This window comes from Rhizophagus irregularis, chromosome 22 (genome assembly GCF_026210795.1).
Source record: "Rhizophagus irregularis chromosome 22, complete sequence".
NCBI classification, from domain to species: Eukaryota; Fungi; Glomeromycota; class Glomeromycetes; order Glomerales; family Glomeraceae; genus Rhizophagus; species Rhizophagus irregularis.
In genome coordinates this window covers 3,384,080-3,407,428 of record NC_089450.1, presented here as the reverse complement: position 1 = coordinate 3,407,428, position 23,349 = coordinate 3,384,080, and the positions used below count along the sequence as shown (strand labels likewise).

General features: G+C 25.1%; 2 protein-coding genes across 2 annotated transcripts; one reads left to right on the top strand and one right to left on the bottom strand.

The window, feature by feature from the left end:
- Positions 1–6,704: 6,704 nt before the first annotated feature.
- OCT59_014900 (uncharacterized protein) lies at positions 6,705–7,382 on the top strand (the record flags this gene model as incomplete). Its single annotated transcript, XM_025313683.2, has 1 exon — positions 6,705–7,382. One exon carries the CDS (start codon positions 6,705–6,707, stop codon positions 7,380–7,382), a length of 678 nt encoding a protein of 225 aa, XP_025186859.1.
- An 8,519-nt stretch (positions 7,383–15,901) lies between these two features.
- Positions 15,902–16,132, bottom strand: OCT59_014899 (uncharacterized protein; the record flags this gene model as incomplete). The annotated part of the gene is made up of 1 exon (XM_066150314.1): positions 15,902–16,132. One exon carries the CDS (start codon positions 16,130–16,132, stop codon positions 15,902–15,904), a length of 231 nt encoding a protein of 76 aa, XP_066002492.1.
- Positions 16,133–23,349: the final 7,217 nt, after the last annotated feature.

The window sequence follows — 23,349 nt, the reverse complement described above, 5'->3', positions numbered from 1 at the left end:
TATATATTAATAAATAAAAGTAAAAAAATTCCTTTATTATTGATCAAACATGCGATGCTTCTTTTTTGACCATTTTCAAAAATTATATTATCTCTTCTTCACAAATACTATGTCATAATCATATGATACTAACTATTGTAAACTCTCGACCAGACTGAAAGCGAATATGGATCCTAAATTTGACACGACATATTGTCGGTTTCTAATTCTCTCGCTTTCGGAACTAATAGTACTTTACTATTAATGCCTATTTTTTTGATAGTATATTGCGAATTTGCGATCCTTTTATTATAATATTATCATAAATTTTGATACAACTATGGAAATATCATGCATAACAATATGGATATTTAACAAGGCTAGCTATAACATTAATGTTGTATTTCATTACAAAAGAATAATTGCCATGCATTAGTACATAATTATTAATTTTCCTTTTAAAATTAAATTAATTAATTAACTGTTTTAATATATATATTGGTTAATTTATATTTTGAAGTACATTATGCTAAGCTAAATATATTCGTGCATACCTGTACACAGTACACGTGTACACCTTCCGTATTAACCAATAAATCTTTATTAATAAAATTAAACTTTTTATAAACGCGTCATTTACTTTCGGTTAAAGCGTTGAAACGAGAATTATGTTAAGTAAAGATTGTATAGTGAAATTATCCTTTGAGAGAAATAAAATAAATGATGTTAAAGACATCACTTTGTGAACATAAATAAATAAAAAAAAAAGTATATCACGTAATTATAATTTATGTATACTTATTCATGAAACAAATCAAAGCAGCGTCTTCAGGTTCGAAGACTAATTAACTTTGGATGTGTTTAAGGAAATGCACTATGTTGTTAGCTTAATTTCTAACTGAATATTTTGTACTATCGTTATTTTCTGATTACATACATACTAGTTATTGTATTGTACATCATTGTATGATTTCTTTATCGATAATCTCTTCAGCAGTTATAGACATATATGTGACTATTCATAGTGTCCATTTTCTCTCTTATAAAAAATATTTTGATGAGCATTTATGCGATAAAAATATTAGTGCGGATGCACAAAATATGAGTACCTTTTGGTTATTGTAGAACAGATTCTCTTATCATGTATAAATATATCCTTCCCGTATCTTCATTATACGCGATTAGTCACATCGATTAGATATCTTTCGTTTTTGTTAATAGTAATCGCTAGAATAAAATAATATATAGTTTAATAGATAACTTATCATTACAAACAGAAGAATCGCATACTTAAAGAGTAATAGCACAAGTAATAACTTAGTTATTATATGGGTTTATCTTAATATATAGTGCAACACCTTTACACTGTAAATTTCATATCTACAAAATAAGCTAATGTATGAAATAACACGGGTAAGAAAATATTACTTGCTTTGAGAGAATACAATGCTATTTTTTAGCATGCTATTTGTTAAGAATAAATTGACAATCTCGTGAAAATTTGGAAATTGCAAAATCTTTCCCCACCCTAGAAACGTGGATTTGGGCGAAGCAAGTTCCGACTAAAGTATTAACTATATTTCGCAGTTTCTACGAAACTAAAATAAACGAAACGCACATAACGCTATTTTGGTCCGCTTTGGTTCCACAAAGTATTTCAGGGAGTACTTAAAAAACATTAAAATTAACAAGTAACTCGATAGTGTATTGGAATTAAATACTAATCACCTAATCGGAAATAGAAATTTTAACGATTAAATTTCCGATCACTGCGTTATTTATTTGTTGGAATCTCGTACAACTTCTTTGTGAGAACAAACTAAGCATATATGATAAATTAGAGGCCGTATTAGGTACACCGTGTACGAATCAAAAATTTTATATTCCAAAATTATAATAAATTATAGCAGTTTCCTTTGAACTTTTAGTATCCTATTATTTTTGTTTTGATTTCAAAATTTCAAAGATAACTATTGAGCCAGGTCATTGTAATATGAGTTTGTAATTCTGGCTGGAATTACGATAATAGATGACTGTGACATAACTATCACGTGATATGTCAAATTGAGCGCGAAAAAATGGATTTTTCCGGTAGTTTGAATTATGATACAATCCTTCAATCCTTCAATACAACAAGTAAAAGTTGTATTTATGGGTCATTAATAGCAACAACGTCTGGCACGGAAGATGCATGCACGATCAATTAAATAATTTTTTAGCAAGACCAAAAGATTAAATCAGTTTCCCTTGCATTAAATCAGGACAATGATTATAATTAACATAAAATATTTGTTGTAGCAATTTCTAATGGCTAAAAGTGAATTTTGGGCGAATATAAACAACAATATTAAATGTTCAATGTTCATCATTATCATCAGTATATGTTGATATTAGCGTATCACTTCTTAATTGTTCAATCTCTTTTCATAAATAATTAATAATTCTATTATTAAGCTCTTTTTTTCTTAAAATTAAATCTTGAATTATAAATGGCGGATAAATGATGGCAAATATAAAACCTGCTACCAGGATGGCTTTAACATCTTTTTTTTTTTAATATCTTAATAATAGGATTTGTTTTTTTTCCCAAAGTCTTGGCTTTATAGTAATAAACTGAAGAGCAAAACAAAAATATTAATTAATGTTAATGTCTGGATTATCATCCTAATTTCTGATATAGTAAACCTATGATTGCAGTAAAGCGTTATCTTGCCCTTTTACTAGAACTTAATAAATTAATTTGACCATAATAGTTGCCATGAGATTTTAAACCAGATTTTCGAGAACTTCTTGATAATAGCGTTCTTAGTATAAATAAATACCTGATATTCGGTAACATATATGAATATTTCCGAATACTCGGAAAAGCTTTCTTAAATCCGACCAAAAAATTGTCAGCTAAATTCAATGGTTATTGATTACGAACTTGGAAACAATCGGTATAATACCAATAAATTATTAGAATCTTACTAGTATTGATTTTCACAGCGAATAAAATACAACTGTATTAGTGGCCTAAAAATATAATTCTTTGGTTTAATTATTACTAGCTAGGTACCATGTACATAACAATATTTCGGAATTGGACGATTGTCACTAAAATTTGCCTATTACGGTAACTTTGTTCATAACTCTGGTCAAGAATTTTGGCCAAAATTACGTAATATACTTCAAAACATTTTGCTGTAAAAATTGTAGTAAAAAGCCAAATAGCCGTCTACTTATGGAATTAGGTTCAAGCCATGCCAAAATATTATGGCACATTACACCAATTTGACATTACACCAGTGTAATACTGGTGTAATACTATTTTCATATGAATCTTCGAACAAACATTTGGTGTAATATATTTCATCATTACACCGCCTTTAATGCCGAATGATCTGAAATAATTACGTATACATGTATACGTTTACGGCGAGAATAATGACCTTCATAATATATAATTTGAGTACCGTACATCACTATACAGTATACAGTGCCCCTGCAATAATAGAGTGATACGAAAATTTGTGGAGTCTTGTACAGTGCTGCATTAGTAGTAATACACTGTACTAATATAAACTTGTAAAATATGTAAAAATAATTAAATTTAGTATTAAAAATTTTTAATAAAAAAAAAAAATATTAATTATTTTACACCATGTTTCACATTTAAAAAGTTAGTATTAAACATAGTTGACATTTTTTTATTTTGATATTTGTTATACACGCGAAGAAAAATTCAGCTCAAAAATTCAAAAAATAAATTTAAAGAATAAAAACGCGTTTTTAAAATTATAGTATACAATAATATATATAATTTTTTAAATTTTTATTATAATATTGATATTTGGGCAAAATTATTCCCTGTAAAGTACCCTTTTTCTCGCATAGTACCCAGCGCTATATGGTAAATGTAATTTGACAGTGCGCTATTTTAGCGTATATATTTGCTCCGGCGTAGCACTGCTTAGGGTTTTACAATCTATTATGTACAGTATATTAAGTGGTTGTAATTTATTTTATTTTATTTATTTATTTGTTTGTTTATTTATTTATTTATTGATTATTATAACCATGACTTGCGATAGTGCCTGGCGATTGCATGTAATCATTTTATTGTATGTAAGTTCTACGTAGTTTATAATGAATCTGCGTACGTAAATAAAGATCTGCAACGCCATAATGGCAATTGCTTGTTAACAATATTTGATTATATTGTATATAAAACTATTAATGACTTAATGAGGAACTTTATTTTCGACAACTAATTATTTAATTATTAATTTTGCTAACAATTCAGAGAATTAAAATTAGTGCTAAAGCGTTTTGGTATCAAAATATAGGAAATAATAATATCATCATCATATAAATATATGAGTTGGTTTATGTCAGAGGCGTGCTTATATAAATGCAGCCATGGGCGCAATAATTTGTTTAGTAAACTTAAACCACTATTTCTTTTATCAAATGAGTCTTTTGGATAAGTCATCAAAAAGCTGAAAATAAATTATTTTGTTTAATTGCATTCATAAAAAAGCACTAAACCATATTACAATATATCAGATGCAATCTATTAAAAATTAGTAAAAAAGAGATAATACTATACCTTTTTCAAATATCATTTGAATACTTGGTGGAATCAATCAATTTGGAAGATTCGAAGATAGAATAAAGTTTCTCAATACTAATGTAGAATGTTGATCCTTGTTTCAAAATTCTGTTAGAAATTATTTAAACTATACACGGTAAAAACGATCCCCAAAGATATTTACATGAGACGTTATCTAGGTTTCACTCACATATCTGGTTTTATTCATACAAAATGATTATATGTTATCTGATACATGATTTACAAAATCTATACTACAGACTTATTATAAATTCCTTAAAAATGGAATACATCAAACCTTTTTTAATGAGAACAACAGAAATTATATGTATATTGAATGGCCGAGACCATATTATTTACAATTTTTGAAACAAAATTCTCTTATTTGACATAAAGGTAACGTTACTAATTAGACTTTTCTTGAAAACAAATTGGATTTAGCTGTTTTAAGAAGAATTGTTAGAGAGAATTGGCGTAAAGAATTTAATAATATTGCATTAGTATTTCAAGTTGTACGAGAATAATTTTTTTTTCAGAAAGAAACTTTGATGAAGGCACTTTTATATTTAATGTAAAAGTGATCGACAATTTCAAATAGTACTCATTCAAAATCTAAAATTGGACAAAAGTTTATATAAATAGATTTCTTAGTAAAGAAATTATGCGGTAGTATTACAAATAATTAAGTCAACTAATTAGTAAATTTAAATAGTGGTTATTTCGATAAGAGACAAAAAAGATCACTTTTTTGGATTGTTGATTAAATAACGATCTTATTTACCAAATATTTATTACAAATTTGGTATTATTAAAAAAACAATTGAGTCAGATGAGTATTACGAAAAGATATAAAACGTTGAAAAATTATCAAAGAATTGTGATAAGGTAATTAAATTTATAATATAAATAAATTCTTCAACCGAATATACAGTATAACTGCATCACATATTTTGTTAAATATTATTGTTTATTAATTAATTATTCTTGTTATTGTACTTCTTTATATGAATATATATGGTACTTACTTTGATAAAAAAAAATGATGTACAAAAACGAAATAATTGTTCGCTTCCTTCCTGTTTGGCAATTTTCCGTATAAAAATTTTTCTTTTAATTCCTAATTAAGAGAAGTGCCGTTTAACTATAAAAAAATATAAAAATATGGCATATGATATCCTTATTTGAACGATCCGCGAGATATGAAATTATTGGCTGCTCTATGAATGTTGATCAAACCTATAATCATCCATCTATTTTCGAAATTTTTAAAGTTTATTAATGTTTCAATAATAAAATCAAATATATTTACATGATTATATTCTGTATCGTCAAAGTCAAGTTTCAAAAACTAGTTTGCAAAAAAAAAAAAAAAAATAATAATAATTTATTTTATATTTTTTATATTCAAAAAAAAAAATCAGCGATGGATATCGTAGATGATCTCATTTTTTTTTCTTTTTTGATTTTTCTATTTAATTAATAATAAATGAAAATAAAATTGGGAATTTTAACTTAAATTCAAATAGCCTAAACTTTACTACTATATATTACATATTTCAATTTCGGCTGAATAAATATTATTCCAAATTAAATTCGAGAAGCTTCTTGGCGTATTAGAATATCTCTTAAAAGTTTCAGATTTAAGTATTGATTAAAGAATAAGGAATAAATAAAAAAGTTCCTAAGCCAGCTTTAGTTAACAAGAGACCAGTCCAGTACCGTTTGAAATCACGTGCATATTACAAAGATAATAATATTTTATGTTGCGCATGAACCAAATTAGATATAAGGAGCCTTTTTAAGTGCTACAGTATATTTATAGTATTTATAAAGTGTCTAGAACAGTTTCAAATATATTTATATCCGAAGTTTTTACTTATTTGGGAAAGTGGATTTAGTCGGAGTTTGCCTTGACAAATAAATCAATTGTGTACAATATTAAAAAATAAGTATATAAAGATTATAATTTTTTTCTTCTTTACTTTTTTTTTTTTTTTTTAACTTTCTTCAAAAAAGTTGATTTTCACAAGAAAAATCATTCATATTATCACAATATTATTATCCTTTTTTAAAAAAAACATAAAAAGAAAGAAAAAAAATATATCTTTATTTTGAGACTTCAACTCACACAATGACTTTAAATTCGCATTCTATATTTCCATCCCAACATTATATGCGTTCACGACCTGAGATATTCATTTCGTCACCTCGTATATTGAATTTAAATCCTGATGATTTTATGCCAAAGAAATCTCGAGGATGCAAAACTTCAAACGCCTTTTTGATATATCGCACGATTTATAGTAGAATGCTCACACAAAAAGGGTTTCCTTCAAAAATGACTGAAGTATCACGTTGGGCCTCGGACTCTTGGAATGATGAAAGTGAAGAGTTAAAGAATGAATTTCGAGAATTCGCAAAGAAAGTGAGCCAAATTTACCAAAAGAATGCGGAATTATTAGCTCCACGTATTCTTCCTACAATTTTGCCAATTCAACCGATTCAAAATGTTGCATTAAATAATAAAATTCCGGATATGTCATTACAGCAATGGCAAAATCATATGACATTTATTCAACGACAACAAATGGAACAGTTTCAGTTATTACCAAATTTTCTACCTCTCTACTTCGAACCTCATTATCCGTTAAATCCTCAATTCAAACCATGTGAAGACATTAGAACGGAAGTTTCTTATGCCTCAATACCTCCTTATGATCCATCACATTTGCAAATTTATGAAGATAATGAAGATAATGAAGATAAGAATAATACGAATATGGATAATAATGATTTATGGGAATATTAATTTAAGAAGTAGATAGTATATATTATTATAAGTTACTTGTATATATTACTTTTTAAGTTTTTCAAAAATCTAATATAACTTTCTAAATTTCTTCCTTGTTCTTGATACAATGTAAATTAATAACATGTTTATTCGTTATGTATTGACAAAAAAATAAATAAATAAATAAATAAATATTCTTCGTTAGCATATAATTATGGGACAATGTTCCGTCGTATTGATATATATATATTGTATGTTTAATATTATGATTAAAGGTTAAAAGTTATATCGATAGGATTTTGTTATACGAAATATAAAGTGAACTTTTCCAACAATAACTTGTGTTTAGCGTTGCATATAATCCACTAAAAAAATTTAATAAAAGTGCTTAATAATAATAAATGACTAAAGGAAACCAAAAAAGGTGTATAAGTATAATAATATAAACGAAAAAAGATTCTTTGCCAAGTAAAAATGAAGTATTTCTAACATTTTATCGTTTATATATTATTAAATCATTGAAATGTTGTGTATAAAAAAAAAAGGTAAATAAACCAACCTCCTTTGCCAAATTACCATTTTTAGATGAATATTGAAATCGTTTCTTTTCTAATTTAAGTTATATATTATTATAAATAAATTTTTAAGTTCCCACATCATATACATATAGTTACAGTACATAATTAAATGCACGAATCCATCCTATCTATTAAAGTTTCGTTCCCTCTTATCGACATAATTATTACGAATTTTTTTTAAAAAAAAACACTTTTACACTTGGAAATGATCAACTCCGGGATATAATACGATCCGTAATGAAAATCCGTGGAACGGTTAAACAATGTGATAATAATAATAATAAACCAACATATGTATCAGGTTACGTTTATGCATGTATTAATTGTATTTCAAATTCATTTTATCAAATGAAATTTATGAATGCATTTCAAAATAGTTTACAAAATTTGTTTGTTTTGGATACATTATAGAGCAATTATTGGTATAAATTTAGTAGACAGATTAATATTATATTCTCATTTTGTTTCACTTTTAATTGGATATAGTAAATTTTTTGTTTAATAAATAATAGTCTTTCCTTTTATATATCGACATTATGAATTTATAGTAAAGTTTTGTTTATTTGTATGAATATCCTGTTAAGTTAAATATTATTCTTAATATAGTAAATCAGTAGTAGCTCAAGCCCAAAAATAATTATATTTGGAGAAATAATAAAAAAAAATTCACAAAGGATTTTTTTTTTAAAAAAAATGGATTTACTAAAAACATTTATAATTAAATCCGAATATTAAACGGGATTTCTTATTAAGCTGTAATTAATTAGTTAAATAATAATACAAGTCACCCAAATTATGATCGACATCATCTAACTATAATAAATATTTCATTCATATGGAAAAGTGACACGTACAAATAAACGAAGAAATGAAAAAACGAATAATTACAATTTATTTTAATTAATAATATTATAATTTTTTTTTTGTATCCAAATAAACTTTTATTTTCCTGATATTAACGCAAAATTATTTTCAATTTACCATATTTGCTGTATATTACTTGTACATATGCATGCTATGTCTCTTAGCATGCAAATCATTTAGAAGTTAGTTAGTAAATAAATAATTAATATCTCAAGAAAATATAATCTATTAGTATTAGAAATATGCGTGCAAATTAATTTTATTATTGTAACGTTGTGGATTCATGAGAACGAATTTGTATAAAAACTTTTAAATTAATAATAATGATAACGTCTATCATAGATATTGAATCAAATTGTTAGAATTCCATTAAGAAGTTGACGGATTTTGCCCGCCGAGGCTTTACTTTACTGTCAAGGCCAATTTTTTTGGCATGATTTTACAATCCATGTAATCATAATGTTGACATATACATGCATGTTATCATGTATGTTAACATGAATATTGACAGGTTTTTGAATTATAATAATAATGTTACAAAATAATATTGATTGTCAAGTATTATGTAATAATTATTTTTTTCTCTTAATAAATAATTATTTTGATATATATGTTGATATAATTTGTTTAGTATAATATTTGTGCAATGCATTAGATTTAAATATGATAAAATTCATTATACATTGCCAAATATAAATATAATATTTAATCTATGCATTTTAATCAAAACTTTTGACCTTTAACGTTAGGCCATTTTTGCCGATCGGTCCTGTGAATCAAAACGAAGCAGCTGATCGGACTAGTCAATTATAGTTTGTGGAAAATGATAATCTTTTTAAGCTTTAAAAAAAAACTTTTTTTCGGTGTTTCAAAAGTTTCGTTTTGAAACTTTTTTTTTCTTTTTTTTTAGGTATCGGTTTCAACTTTTGCTTTGTATCGGTAAGCTTTGAAAGTTTCAAACTTTATTTATTTTGGTTTTTTTAAAATTAAAAAATTGTATTTTGTTTTTTTTAGTATCACCAGTGCTTTGAATTGGTAAGTTTCAAAAGTTTCGTTCGTTTCAAATTGTATTTTTTGGGTTTTAAAATAAAATTTTTTTATTTTTTTCTTTTTTTTTAGGATTTGTCATTATGCTTTTTATTGGTAAGTTTCGTAAGTTTCACTTCGAAACTTTTTTTTTTGTTTTTTTATTAAATAAAAAATTTCTAATTTTTTTATTTTTTTAGATATTAATCAGCTTCAAACTTTTCGCTTTGGATCAGTAAGTTTTGGAAGTTTCATTGCAAACCATTTTTTAAATTCTTTTTTAATTTTATTTTGAAGAAACTAATCATTTCTTCTTTTATCTATTTTGTAAGTTATCACCTTCGGTTTTTAGGTGTAAGTTTTGAAGCGAAACTTTTTTTAAATATATATTTTTTTTTTAATTTTGAAGAAACTAATTGTTTCTTTGTCTATTTTGAAAAATTTTAAATACTTTTTTTTAATTTTGAAGAAACTAATCGTTTCTTCTTTTATCTATTCTGTAGATTTTGCCTTCAGCTTTGGCTTGGTTTCTTGGGAAGTTTTGAAGTGTTTTGTTTCAAACCTTTTTTTAGTAAATTTTTTTTTTAAAATTGTTTAATTTTTATTTTATTTTTTAGATATTGGTTATTTCTTCTGTACTTTGGATGGTAAGGTTTTGAAGCAAATGCTTCAAAATTTTTTGGATTTTTTTTTAAAAATAAAAAAATTATTCTAATTTTTTTTCTTTTTTTAGATATCGGTGAGCTTTCTAGTCAAAATTTCTAATAGATATTAGCTTTGCAAGTTCTGAGTCACTTTCTTGCAAATGCAACCACAACTGAAATATTCATACCTTATTCCATTTCGAATTATTTTGTTCGGTACCCTCATGTGACATTGTGACGTGCGACTGATTTTCAATTGGTAATTTTAAAAGTTGCGTTCAATTTTTTTTTGTTTTTTAAACTAAAAATTTTTTTTTCTTTTTTTGTAGGTATGACTTCTCAAAATTATGATCAGTAAGTTTCAAAATAGGTTGTTAACTTTGCTTTGAAAAACTAACCATTTCTTCTTTTGTCTATTTTGTAGGCCTCATCTTCGATTTTTGGTCTGCTCTTTAAATAGATAAGTTTCAAATTGAAGATTATGGATGTATCATCTTCACCCGTTGATTAGCAACCTAGAGTGCATTTCATTACACAGATGTACAGGAGAAGGATTACATAATAAAATAATATAAAATACATTTAACGAATTTTATTATTTAATTATGTAATTATTGTGGTGGAATTATTTTATTAATATAATATCTATTATAATCATACTAATAATAATATACGTTATAAATATGCAGGTTGACGCTCATGAATTTTATAACATACTTATGATAGGGTTTTTATATGGTTATCAAAAAAGTCTACATTGATAGTAAAGTAATTATCATGGCACTTTTTTTGCGTCCCTCAAAGTTGATTCTCATCATCTTTGCCTTTAATCCAATAAATATTAGCAGAATATACAGTACGTACTGTTGTAAATTTATATTACTTCTTAAATATAATGATCGAGAAATCTTCACATTCTTAAAAACAATAAAGTATATAATCCCCTGTCGCACTAAGTGTCACTCATGATCACCTTCATACTAATTTTTTAAATTGCGAGTGATTAGCTTAGTTTATAAATGACCGGGGATATTCGTTTACTTATTTCCCAGCCTCATACAGATAGTCGGGAGATTATTAATTTTAGTTTAAAATAATTAAGTTTAAAATAGTTAATATTTAATGAGTGACACTCCAGGAGATTACCTATTTATTTCATGGGAAGGGGAATATTAGGGGTTTTTTCCCTTCGGGAAAAAAACTCTATTATTCCCAATTCCCCATGAAATAAATAATACTAATAATTATAGATTTAATTAATATAAATTAAATATTGTAACTCTATTATTTGGCAGTCCGGATAAGAACGGCACTATTTTTATAATTTGATGGTACTTAATAAAATTTATAGGTGTCGTCGAAATGCCGTATTTTATAATTACGGCATTACGGCAAAATGGGAATTTGGCCTTAAAATATAAAGATCGGCATTCAATAATTTAAAAAATAATTGCGGCATAATTGTGGTAGAATGGTACGGTATAAGCTTTATATGCCGTAATCAATTTCTACGACACCTATAATAAAATTACTAATAGTCTGAATCTACTGTGCATAATTAATTTTTTGAGCTTATAGAAAAGTACCTTTTATATTTTAGAAAATTTGTCAAAAAATACTTAGTTGATATATGTACATATACAGTAAAATAAATCAATAATTATATTTTAATATTTACTTACCTATACCTTATAAAAAATTTTTTAGAAAAATGATCACGTGTCTGAGTTTCTTCGGAATAAAAAACTAGAAAGATGATCATTTATCGAAATTTTTTTCCAGAATTTTTTTTATAGGGCGTATACGCAGTTCAGATTCCAAAATGATAAAAAAATCATAATAAATTTGCCCCAGAATTTACTAATACGTTTATATAGCGATAGTGACGGATTGGCAATTAATTTCATTCGTTGTTATATGAAAGTACCTTTTATATTTTTAAAGAAAATCTTTTGAAAATTTGTCAAAAAATACCTAATTGGTATATGTACAGTACATATGCAGTAAAATAAATCAAATAATTATATTTTAATATTTATGACTTACCTATGTACACAGCTCAGATTCCAAAATGATAAAAAAATCATAATAAATTTGCCCCAGAATTTACTAATACGTTTATATAGCGATAGTGCCGGATTGTCAATTAATTTCATTCGTTGTTATATGAAAGTACCTTTTATATTTTTAAAGAAAAATCTTTGAAAATTTGTCAAAAAATACCTAATTAGCAATATGTACATATGCAGTAAAATAAATTAAATAATTATATTTTAATATTTATGACTTACCTATATACGCAGTTCAGATTCCAAAATGATAAAAAATCATAATAAATTTGCCCCAAAAATTTACTATAGCGATAGTTCCGATCTTATCATTTGTTGTTATAATGTGGTGAATTTATAGGAACAGACACTCTCGATAAACCCATCCGTTGCAATAGAAAAATCCGATATATCAATATCGAAAATAAATCAATTACCGTGTTTTGCGGTTTATAAGCACCCCTTTTTTGCATTTAATTCCGGCCGAGATTTTCATAATTCTGGCCGGGGTGCTTATTTTTGGGGGGTGCTTACTAACAGCAAAATATGGTATTATACAACTCCGACAAAATCGAAGGTTCCGGTTTATCGAAGATCCGGTTTATCGAGACTGCCGGTGGGTGTGTGTATTAGTAAGAAAAAAAGATATAAATATACAGTACCTCATTTAAATATTCAGCTGATATATCCTGTGAATCCATTTAACCTTTTAAAGCAACTTTCATAGGGTTTGAATCTAATTTTTTCCTTGCTATTAATCCACGTTGCAGAATATACTTTGAAAAATCCTCACTCACCAATTAGTTTTATACTTTTAAATTTATTAAATGGTACCCATTCTAGACATGATGGACCAAATTTCATAATGTCATAATAATCGTCATAAAAAATATCGCCAACGGAAGTATCAACATCAAATGATGCTTCATAAATTCCATCTTTTAATAAATTTATCAACAACATCATTTCCACTGATCCATCCTTCAATCATTCTAAATGGATCACATTTTTTACATCATAATTTACAATAAGAACAAATTTTACGACCAGTATTTACAAAACCTTTTAATTTATTAACTAGAGACTTAGGTTTCATTTAATTTCTTTTCAAAATCTATAAAGATCAAATTTTACTCGGGAAAATAATTTTTTAAATCAAAGTTTCTAAGAAAACCGCCGGGTAATTTTTAAATTTAAGATTTTGAAAATGTGTAAATTCTTATCAGCATTTTAAATTAATTTTTTTTTTTTTTTGTAATAGATTGAAGCTAAAGCTCATAGTTCCAATTTTAGTTGGAATTTCTACAATATATAATTTTTTTTTTAAAAAGAAAAAATTTGAGTAATGGCGCAGTAATTGTTATTACACGATATGTATTAATGCAGTTCATTGGTGTATTTTGACAAAATAGTAGATATTAATTTCACAGTTCTCGGAATAACTATTCTTCTGTTATCTTGACGCTCATTTGTTTGGTATTATATTCTACGTATTTTTTGATCTAAATGATTGGTGGGTGTTAAGTAAGTTTAATTTAACGTTTAAAAAAATCTATTCGTTGAAAAAATAAATTAATGCAATACATAAGTGTTAAATTGGAGTTTTAAATATACTTCATTTATTTCCAGAATATTCATTATGTACATAATAAAGTCAATATATAATTGGAAAATTGATAAATTAATTATAAACAAGTTAGACAAGCGTATAAAAATATGATCCGAACGAAACTAACTTACTTGAATTAAGAATATTAAGTAAATGAGTGCAATTATTAAAATTTTTTATAATATAATATTTATGGACCATTTGTAATATGTCGAGAAACAATATGATGATGTATTAATTTGAAGATATGATGGATGTTATCATTCATTTATGTATGCATATCAGAGATAGTAGTAGGTACTAGTTAGGTTGAAAAAAAAAATAAACAAACAATAATTAGATAATTCAAACTTCCAATAAATACATTATATATTCATAAAAAAAAAATAATAAATGACGGATTCATCCAGATATGCATAAATATTAACATGAATTTATCGTTAAAGTCTTCAAGTGAAATGTTACAATCGCAGCAACCGGTTGCGCATCAAGTTAACCCTATTTATCAATTTATTCAATCCTATCAATTATCTTTTAACGGAAAGATTATCGGTCTAGAACGTAAAACGCATGGGCAACACAAACAACTAATCCGTCACGTATTAAAAGTTTTGCAAACTATAGTCGAACTTTGGTGTAAAAATAATAACCTTAATTACTTGATTAGTTGAACTTTGTAACAAAAATAATTAACTCAAAGTCATTGTATGATTCATTTATGGTGATTGATAGATTTTAACCTTTTGTCTATAGATAAAAAAATTTTAGGAATACATTAACGTTAAAACATATACATTACATATACAATAGCTACTAAGCATTTTATAGTAATATTTCATTATTATTCAATGTTTATGGTATAATAACAGATAAGAATATGCATGTGTTAATCCTTACAGAGAAATTTATCGAAATTCAGGCAATGGCCTTACTCTTTATGGTATTGAAAATTCGGGTAATTCTTTCCTTTTTGAATAATTCTGTCTGGATTATGTAATTCCGGCCCTGAAAAGAAGCGTCCCCAAAAGAAGGTTTGATATTCCATTATGAAACCTATTCTACTTGAAACAGATTCACGAGATTTTACAAAGAATATGGAATAAATTTTTTATTTACAGGCTAGGGCGTACAGCTAATAAAAATCCGAAACAAATCCTAAATTAGTATTTAAAAATTAAAAAAAGTAATATGTTACCTAAAATTAGCTGTAAAAAAACTAAAAATAATTTAGGTTAAGATGAGGAAAATCATTTTAGGTAATTTTTGTTTGTTATTATTTTAAATGCACAAAATTATGGGAAATATATTAACTCAATTTTTTTTTCGCCGAGTTCCGGATGACGATCATTTATTAAAAAATTTTTGCATAATACCTGGTAAATTCGGACTTTTATATTATATGTAAAAGATAATGTTTATTTAAATCATTTTAAATCATTGTGAGTCCATCACAGCAAATACAAATAAAATCTACATAATATTGAAATTAATAAAGGCTAAAAAAATGTAGACCACAAAGTAATTATCGACAAACATTCAGTTGTTTATCTTAATTTTAATGAAGAATTATAAGAAGAATTCTATAACTGAAAAGTAAAAAATTTTTTATGCATAATAATAATTTAGGATACATTTATATATAAAATAGGTAATCTAAGAGATTTTAAATCATATGATGTAATAACATGATCAAAAGTTGACTAAGCGAACGTATTTATGTATAAAGTGTCTAGTATTAATCTAATGACGTATAAATAAGTCTTATTCTCTAAGTTGATGGTGATCCATTGAAAAAAAAATTTATCAATGGATCATCATTAGTAATTATTTGTCGAGGAAGGTTCTTAATGAGGTTTAATGTATTTTGGTGAACGTGTAATCTGCTTACAGTTCGGTTCATATTTCGTTGTTTTCGCTTCTGTCTCCTTAGATCAACATTATTTCTTGGAGTTTTTGCTGATGTTCTATCTTTGTTAATTGGAGAGTTATTTGAAGCCATATTGTAACGTATTATTGTGTCTCGGTCTTTTTTTTCGATTTTGATTTTATTATGATCTTTTTTTATTTGGATCTGTTTTTATAGATCTTTTTTTTTTAAAAAAAAATTTTATTTAGATAAAAAAAAAAAAGATGAGTTTTTGAGTTTGGAAAAAAAATGTCCCTTTATATTTGAAATTTTTGTTCACCGCTGTCCGCTGTTAATAATGACTCATTCCGATTATAATATTAATACGGATTCATTGTCAACCATAAACGTTTCTAAAAAGCGTATAACCTAATTAATTATACAATAAACTTAGTGCAATATATATATATATGCATCATCAAATTGTACCTTCTATCTAATTTTACTTGAAACTCTTGATGTTAAATAGCATTAACGCATGGGAATAAAAAAGCACCTGATCTATCATGTGCCTGATTCAATCAATAATTTTTTTTTATACTAGCCTTTGTAATTATTAATTAAGTGACAAAAAAAAAAAAATTTAATGTATAATCCTTTTAATTAAGAATTTATAAACATATACCATACTATAAAGTGCTTTATAATACGGTATCCTAATTGCCGACATATAAATGTATATTTTTAATTGTAATAACTATGTAAATGATACATTTCTTCGTCTCATATAGTAAAATCAACTTTATCAACGTAATGCCGACCCGATGATTACTTTGTTACAAACAAATCAATTATATATGTTTGTTAACTTTATTACTTTATCTGCATAATATATATCGTGTAATCATATTGGTTGTACTTTTAAAATTAAAGTATAAGTAAATCAATAGTATATTTATATTTTATTGCATACAAATTAAAAATTGACTGCAATCATTGTTATCTGGCGTAATCTATTTAATCTACGATGAACGCTATTTTCTTATCTCGAAGGTCATGGGATTTGTTATGAAAGTAGAACAATAGTAAAGATTTAAGATTGTTTCAAATATTTTGTTTAAAATATGAAACTTATGAAATAATTAAATATCATAAAAGAGTTATTAAAAGAATTCTGCGATTGGAAAATTAAATTTTCTAATTTTATATATAAATAGAAATACTGTATGTTTTATTTCATTTAATTAATTTGGATTATATATAAATAACAGACTTGTAATATAATAAGACGTTAGTCTTTATTATAATAAATAAAATATTTATATTAACGTTATCTTGCAATCTGGTATATAGTAAAAGATAACATGACGCTATTAATGTTCAACGACAAAAAAAGCTTAAATTTTTTTGTAAACAAATCGGGCTGATCATTTATTTAAGCTTAAAATTAATTAAACTTTATAAACACAAAAAAAGGCGATAAGTGATATCAAAATAAGTATACCACAATCAGAATGTAATTAATATTTAAAAAAGAAAGCAGGATGGAATTTTAAATGCATGTAATATGAAATGCTTTTAATGCTTTTTAATAAAATACTTCAATAGTGCACTAGTACAAAATGTTTTACTAGTAAATTTACAAATATAACATTTTTTTGTCGAAATATCTTACGAAATATTTTCAATCAAATCTAACAATTTTAATAATTAGTGCTTTAATGACTTTTATAAGAGAAAATTAAAGTTAAGAAGATGTCTTTACAAATAGAAAGAACGTTACCTGCAATGTTTTTTAAGGTATAAACAAAAAGAAAAGAAGGTTTTTATTTTGTTTGTTATGATCTGCACTTCTTAATTAAAATTGTGTCATCCATATTGATTTAAGTGTAAACATGTTGTCGCTCAAAGATTATATTTGCATACTTAATTATTTTTATTTATTTTTTTTTTTTAAAAAAATTATTTACATGAATGAATTTATTAATTTTTTCGTTGCATCAAAGAAGTGCTCGTTTAAGTAATCATCTTACCGCATATTCCAGAATAATAATAATAAAGAGTGCATCATATCAAATTTGTCTATTATCTTATTATTAGATTTTCATATGAGATCATTGAGCGATTAATGAAACATTTCAGGTTTGCTTTATTTTAAAAAAGCAAGAATTAAGAATGAATGTATGTTCACAAAACCATACGTTATCTCAATGTTTTAAGTTTAATAAATAATAAATAAGTGATACTTTTAAATACATTTATGTAATTATTCTTTATATATTGGAATTTATTGGAGAGTACTTGGCAAATTTTTTTTACTTATCACATATTGCACTTTTTTATATCACTAGATAGTTAATTATTTCTAGTCGATAATACTATTCCGAAATGTAAATTTAAAAATACGGAACGGAATTTACCGTAAAATACAACATAAATTTTACTTTTAATATTATATTATATAATAAATTAATTATATAATAACTTTTTATTAACATTTATGAGACATTCATTGATAGAAAGATTATAATCATATATATATATAATATAGTTATATATACAGTGTAAATTATAAATTAGATGAGATTTATTTTATTTCTTATCATTCACATGACCCGGCCTAATATACAGTATATTGTGCAATCATATTCCCCTAATCGTTTTAATTATTTTTAAAAACCCCTATTTTTATTCACTTTTCGCATCAAAGAAAATGTTCATTCGTTTGGATGATCATAACCGTATATATGATTTTAGAAGGAATCTAACATATTAACTCCTGATATGTATTTGGGGAATTGGTGCGTTATCAGAAGTCATAAGATTTAAGTGTAATCCAAACAAATCCACAATGAAATTCTTTTTCATATACTGTATATACTGTGCACTGTTTGTTTTTTTTTAATACATTATATTATACACTATTACATCACGTACATTTAAGTTTAAGCTTATTTTAAACTCAACATACTCATTGAAATAATTTTTAAATAGGCTTTTAATTATAAAGCTATTAGATAATTAAATTTTATAAAACAAAAAAAAAAGTGATATTCATAAAATTATCACCGAATCGGAATTTTAAATTAACAATAATTTTTAAACAAATTACTTTTTATACGATATCTTTATTACGTCTTTGCGATTTTTCACGATTTAAAATTTAGTGATTTTTCTGTATATTGAGAAAAAAAAAAAATCTCATGTGTATAACTTATAATAAAGTCAATATATTAATATCTCTTATGGGAAAGATCACATATTGTATCACATGATACTTTTTTTTTTTTAGATAATAATAGAGATTTTATTTATTCCATATTAATAACATCAAAAAAAAGTGGTCATACCACTTCAAGAATATACAGTATACTCATAGGTCATAGCCCATATCTACATAAGCCACTATCTGTTTGAGTATTATTTGTGCAATTTTGATATCATGAATTTCAACAGGATTATTACCAGAAAAATTCTATTTGAAAAATTTGAAAGAAAAATGAGATTTTACACCAAAGATCAATCTCTATAGCAGATATCTTGAACTAATAATAATACGTTTTAGATTTTTTTACTTATTAGGGCTTTTCAGTTTTCTTTATTCGACGATTTAAGAGATAAGAATTACATTCAATACGATAAAATGGATAAAATGAACAAACTCACATATAATTACATAACTTGTTTCAAAATCATATTAATTTATTACGTACTCTGAGTTTTAAAACTTATTGTATAATATATTTATTATCTAATTCTTCTTTTGTTTTTTTATTCGGGTTTTCTTACATGTTACATCCGATATGAAAAGAAATTTAACCTTATTAAACTTTATTTAAAACAATAGTATTTATACTATAATAACAATAACAATCAAATCTAGAAATTATAGAAAGATATAATATATATACTGTACATACTGTATACAAATATTTTTATATATAAATAAAATGAATGAAAGATTTTTATATTTATTTGGCCTAATATAAATTGTACACATTCTCTAATCATATTTATTTTTCAACTATTGGTTCAACTATTTTTATCAGAGAACTTCGTCCATTTTTGCCGAAATAATTAATTTTCACGCATCAAAGGCTGAATTTTTGAAACTCGAAGTATTTTGGCGTTCAATCGGAGTTAAATAATTAATTTTCACGCATCAAGGCTGAATTTGAAACTCGAAGTATTTTTGGCGTTCAATCGGAAGTCATAAGGTTCAAGTAGAACAATCAAACAAGGCAACCTTGTCAATAATGAAATTTGGTGATATGTACTTCTCAATCTTTTTTCCTTTCACAAGATAAGAAATAATCGGGTATAATAAATAAAGACACAAAAAATTTCTTTTATCATAAGCTGTGTATCATTTATATATGCATAAATAGTATATTTAATATCAAGTTGATTTTTTTTTTGTTCTAATAAAAAATTATATTGCGTTACTTTAAATTATATTATCCTTTCAATGAATTAATAATTATTAATTTACTTAACATATTTGAATAATTAAAAATGCAATATGTACAATCGTAAAATTTTATATCAATATATCGTATATTGCGGGCCATAGTACCCCCTTATGTATAGTATCCCCCTTTTTTTTACGTGAAAAAAGTTCGATTTTATTATTTAGAGAATCAAATCTTACTCAGAAATTAGATGTAAATAATTTCCTGATTACCGTATTATACAAGCTTTTGAAATAATGCTGTTATAATAAAAATTTGAGTTATAGACGTGGTAGTGCAAGTATCATACCCGGGGTACTATGGCCCGCAATATACGAATATACGGTACTTTTAATATAATACCTTCATAGTATCTTTCGTAATATCAAATCTAATCGAGAAAATTAAAAATTCTTACGTATATAACAGATAATAAAATTAATGTATTAATAATGGACTCTTTTGAGAAAAGGAACTAAAGAAAATTCCTTTACATAAAAGATCTCACGTCGTATAATATGTTTTTTTTAGATACAAACAAACTAATGACGAAGGACAGGATTTATTTTTTTGTTTGTTAGTTGATGATCTAAAGTTGTAAGTTGTGCACCCGCGTTTGTAGCTCAATTTTAATTGATGTTTATTTATACGATAAATGTAAATGACTCGAAGTGTGTTATGACTATTCACACAAAGACTTTCGATATTTTAGTAACGACAAAGAGAAATGTTCGTAATTTGAACAATCACTCTTTATTCTAAGGAAGCTGAAAATCGGGACTCTTATCTGGTCTTCATTTACTAATTATCACGTGGTTAATTTTCTTAATACTATAATGCTGGCCAAAAATTACGATCACGAGACATAGATTATGACAAACTTCTGAAAAAAAAATCGCAAAAATTTTATACTAGATAAATAATAACCTATATCGTCATCTAAATGAGATATTGTATCATTTTTAATAATAATTAGTCATATTATAAAATAATTCTTACCAATTAAGGCCCTTTACGCACTTTTTGGCCAAATTTTTATATACGTATTTTTTTTATAAGGCTGAACATATTATTAAATTGGTAATAAGCTTTAACCTTTATTATATTTATTGATTTGTTAGAACTTTATAATTATAACACAGTAATAAATTAATAAGTACATGATAATCTATAAGATCTATAATTAATAATTTAAATCAAAAAAGAATAATGTGTAAAAGAATTTTGGAATCGTGAAATGCCACGTAATATATCCTTAATAGTATTAGACTATAATACAGCGTTTTATGTTATCTTCTCCGTGTATAAAGGAAGGTATAGTATATATGCGTGAATATATGTAGTGTGATTCACATTGTTCAAGCGTAAACCTATTTCGAAGAATACAAATACAGCATTTGCATCTCTTAAAAATAGAATAAATAATATTCTTTTTATCAAAGAAAATTACAATGATTTTTGTTTATATATTACAGTACTATATTATTATTCTATTATTCTAATTTAGAGTAACTAATTTATATCATTGTACATAATATTTAAAATTAAATAACACGTGATCAACCAATAACCTTATTTAGGTTTTGATCAACAAAACCTTATCACAAAAATTTTTATAATCAAAAAAAAAAAATTTTGATTTAAATCTATATCTATCAAACCGCCGCATAACGTGTTTTGCTGAAATATATTTTTATTATGTCTTCCGCAAATAATCGTATATGACTTTTGTAAATTTTTTTTTTTAAAAAAAAAAGGAGAAAAAGAAAACGTTATTTGTTTGTTGATCTGCACCAATATAAGTCGTGCTATTCACACGTGTAGCAAAAAGTCTATTAATGTTTTTCGAAGAAACAAAACGGTTGTTTACGTAGTAAACATATACTAGATATTTATTTATTTTTTTTCTTTATTTTTTTTTTAGTTATTAAATTTCGTTATAGTATTTTAAAAATATACTCAGTAAATGCTATTGGACTGTATTCTTATCAAGATGATACGTACTCTGTTTTGAGATGATCGACAAAAAAAAGTGTGGTGTAGTATTTTGCCACACACACTGTTTCATGTTTCATACACATCATCTAGATTTATATATACATACATTTTTTTAATTTTAATTATTTTAATTATTTTAATTATACAACACAGCCATTGTAATTGAGGCTTTTTCTTTTGTAATTTTATAATTAAAGTAATAAAAAGTTATTCATTTAGTGATATTTTTTCTTTTTTTTATTTGTTTATCCTTTTTCATGTTTGGATTATTAATTTTATTAGTAATATTTTTTATTTATTTGATAATTATTGCGTAATGTCATTTAAATTAATTATTGGGCTGATTTTAAACTCAAATTCCATCTTAAAAGTGATTAGAACCCATCGGAATCCGCCGAATCAATGAAAAAAGAAAAAAGAAAAAAGAAAACTCGTGCTACAAACTTCAGAATTAAAAATTCTGGATTTACAGTAGTTTTGCCCATTTTAAATGTATTGTACCAATAAGCGATGTTGTATATTGCTTGTTCTACTTATTTGTGAGTCTCATTTGTTTGAAATGGTATATATCATGAGATTAGAACGGAGTTTATGATTCCGTGATCTTTATTTTAAAATACATAATTATTATATAAATAAAAAAAATCTTGTTCTTTATCGTATATAATGAAAGGGCGGAACTTAGCTGTATTACTATTAAAGAATTATATACGCATTTATAATAATATGTACCCGCTGGCAAATTTTTGGAATTTGATGTAAAATTACACGATACAAGCATTTTATTTGGAGCAACCCACATACATATATTTAAAAGTATATATCGAAATTTATTTATAAAATTTATTTTTTTAACAACTTAACTTATTTACTAGAGAGTAATTATAATGAAATAAAATATTATAATTACAGTCCTTAAAA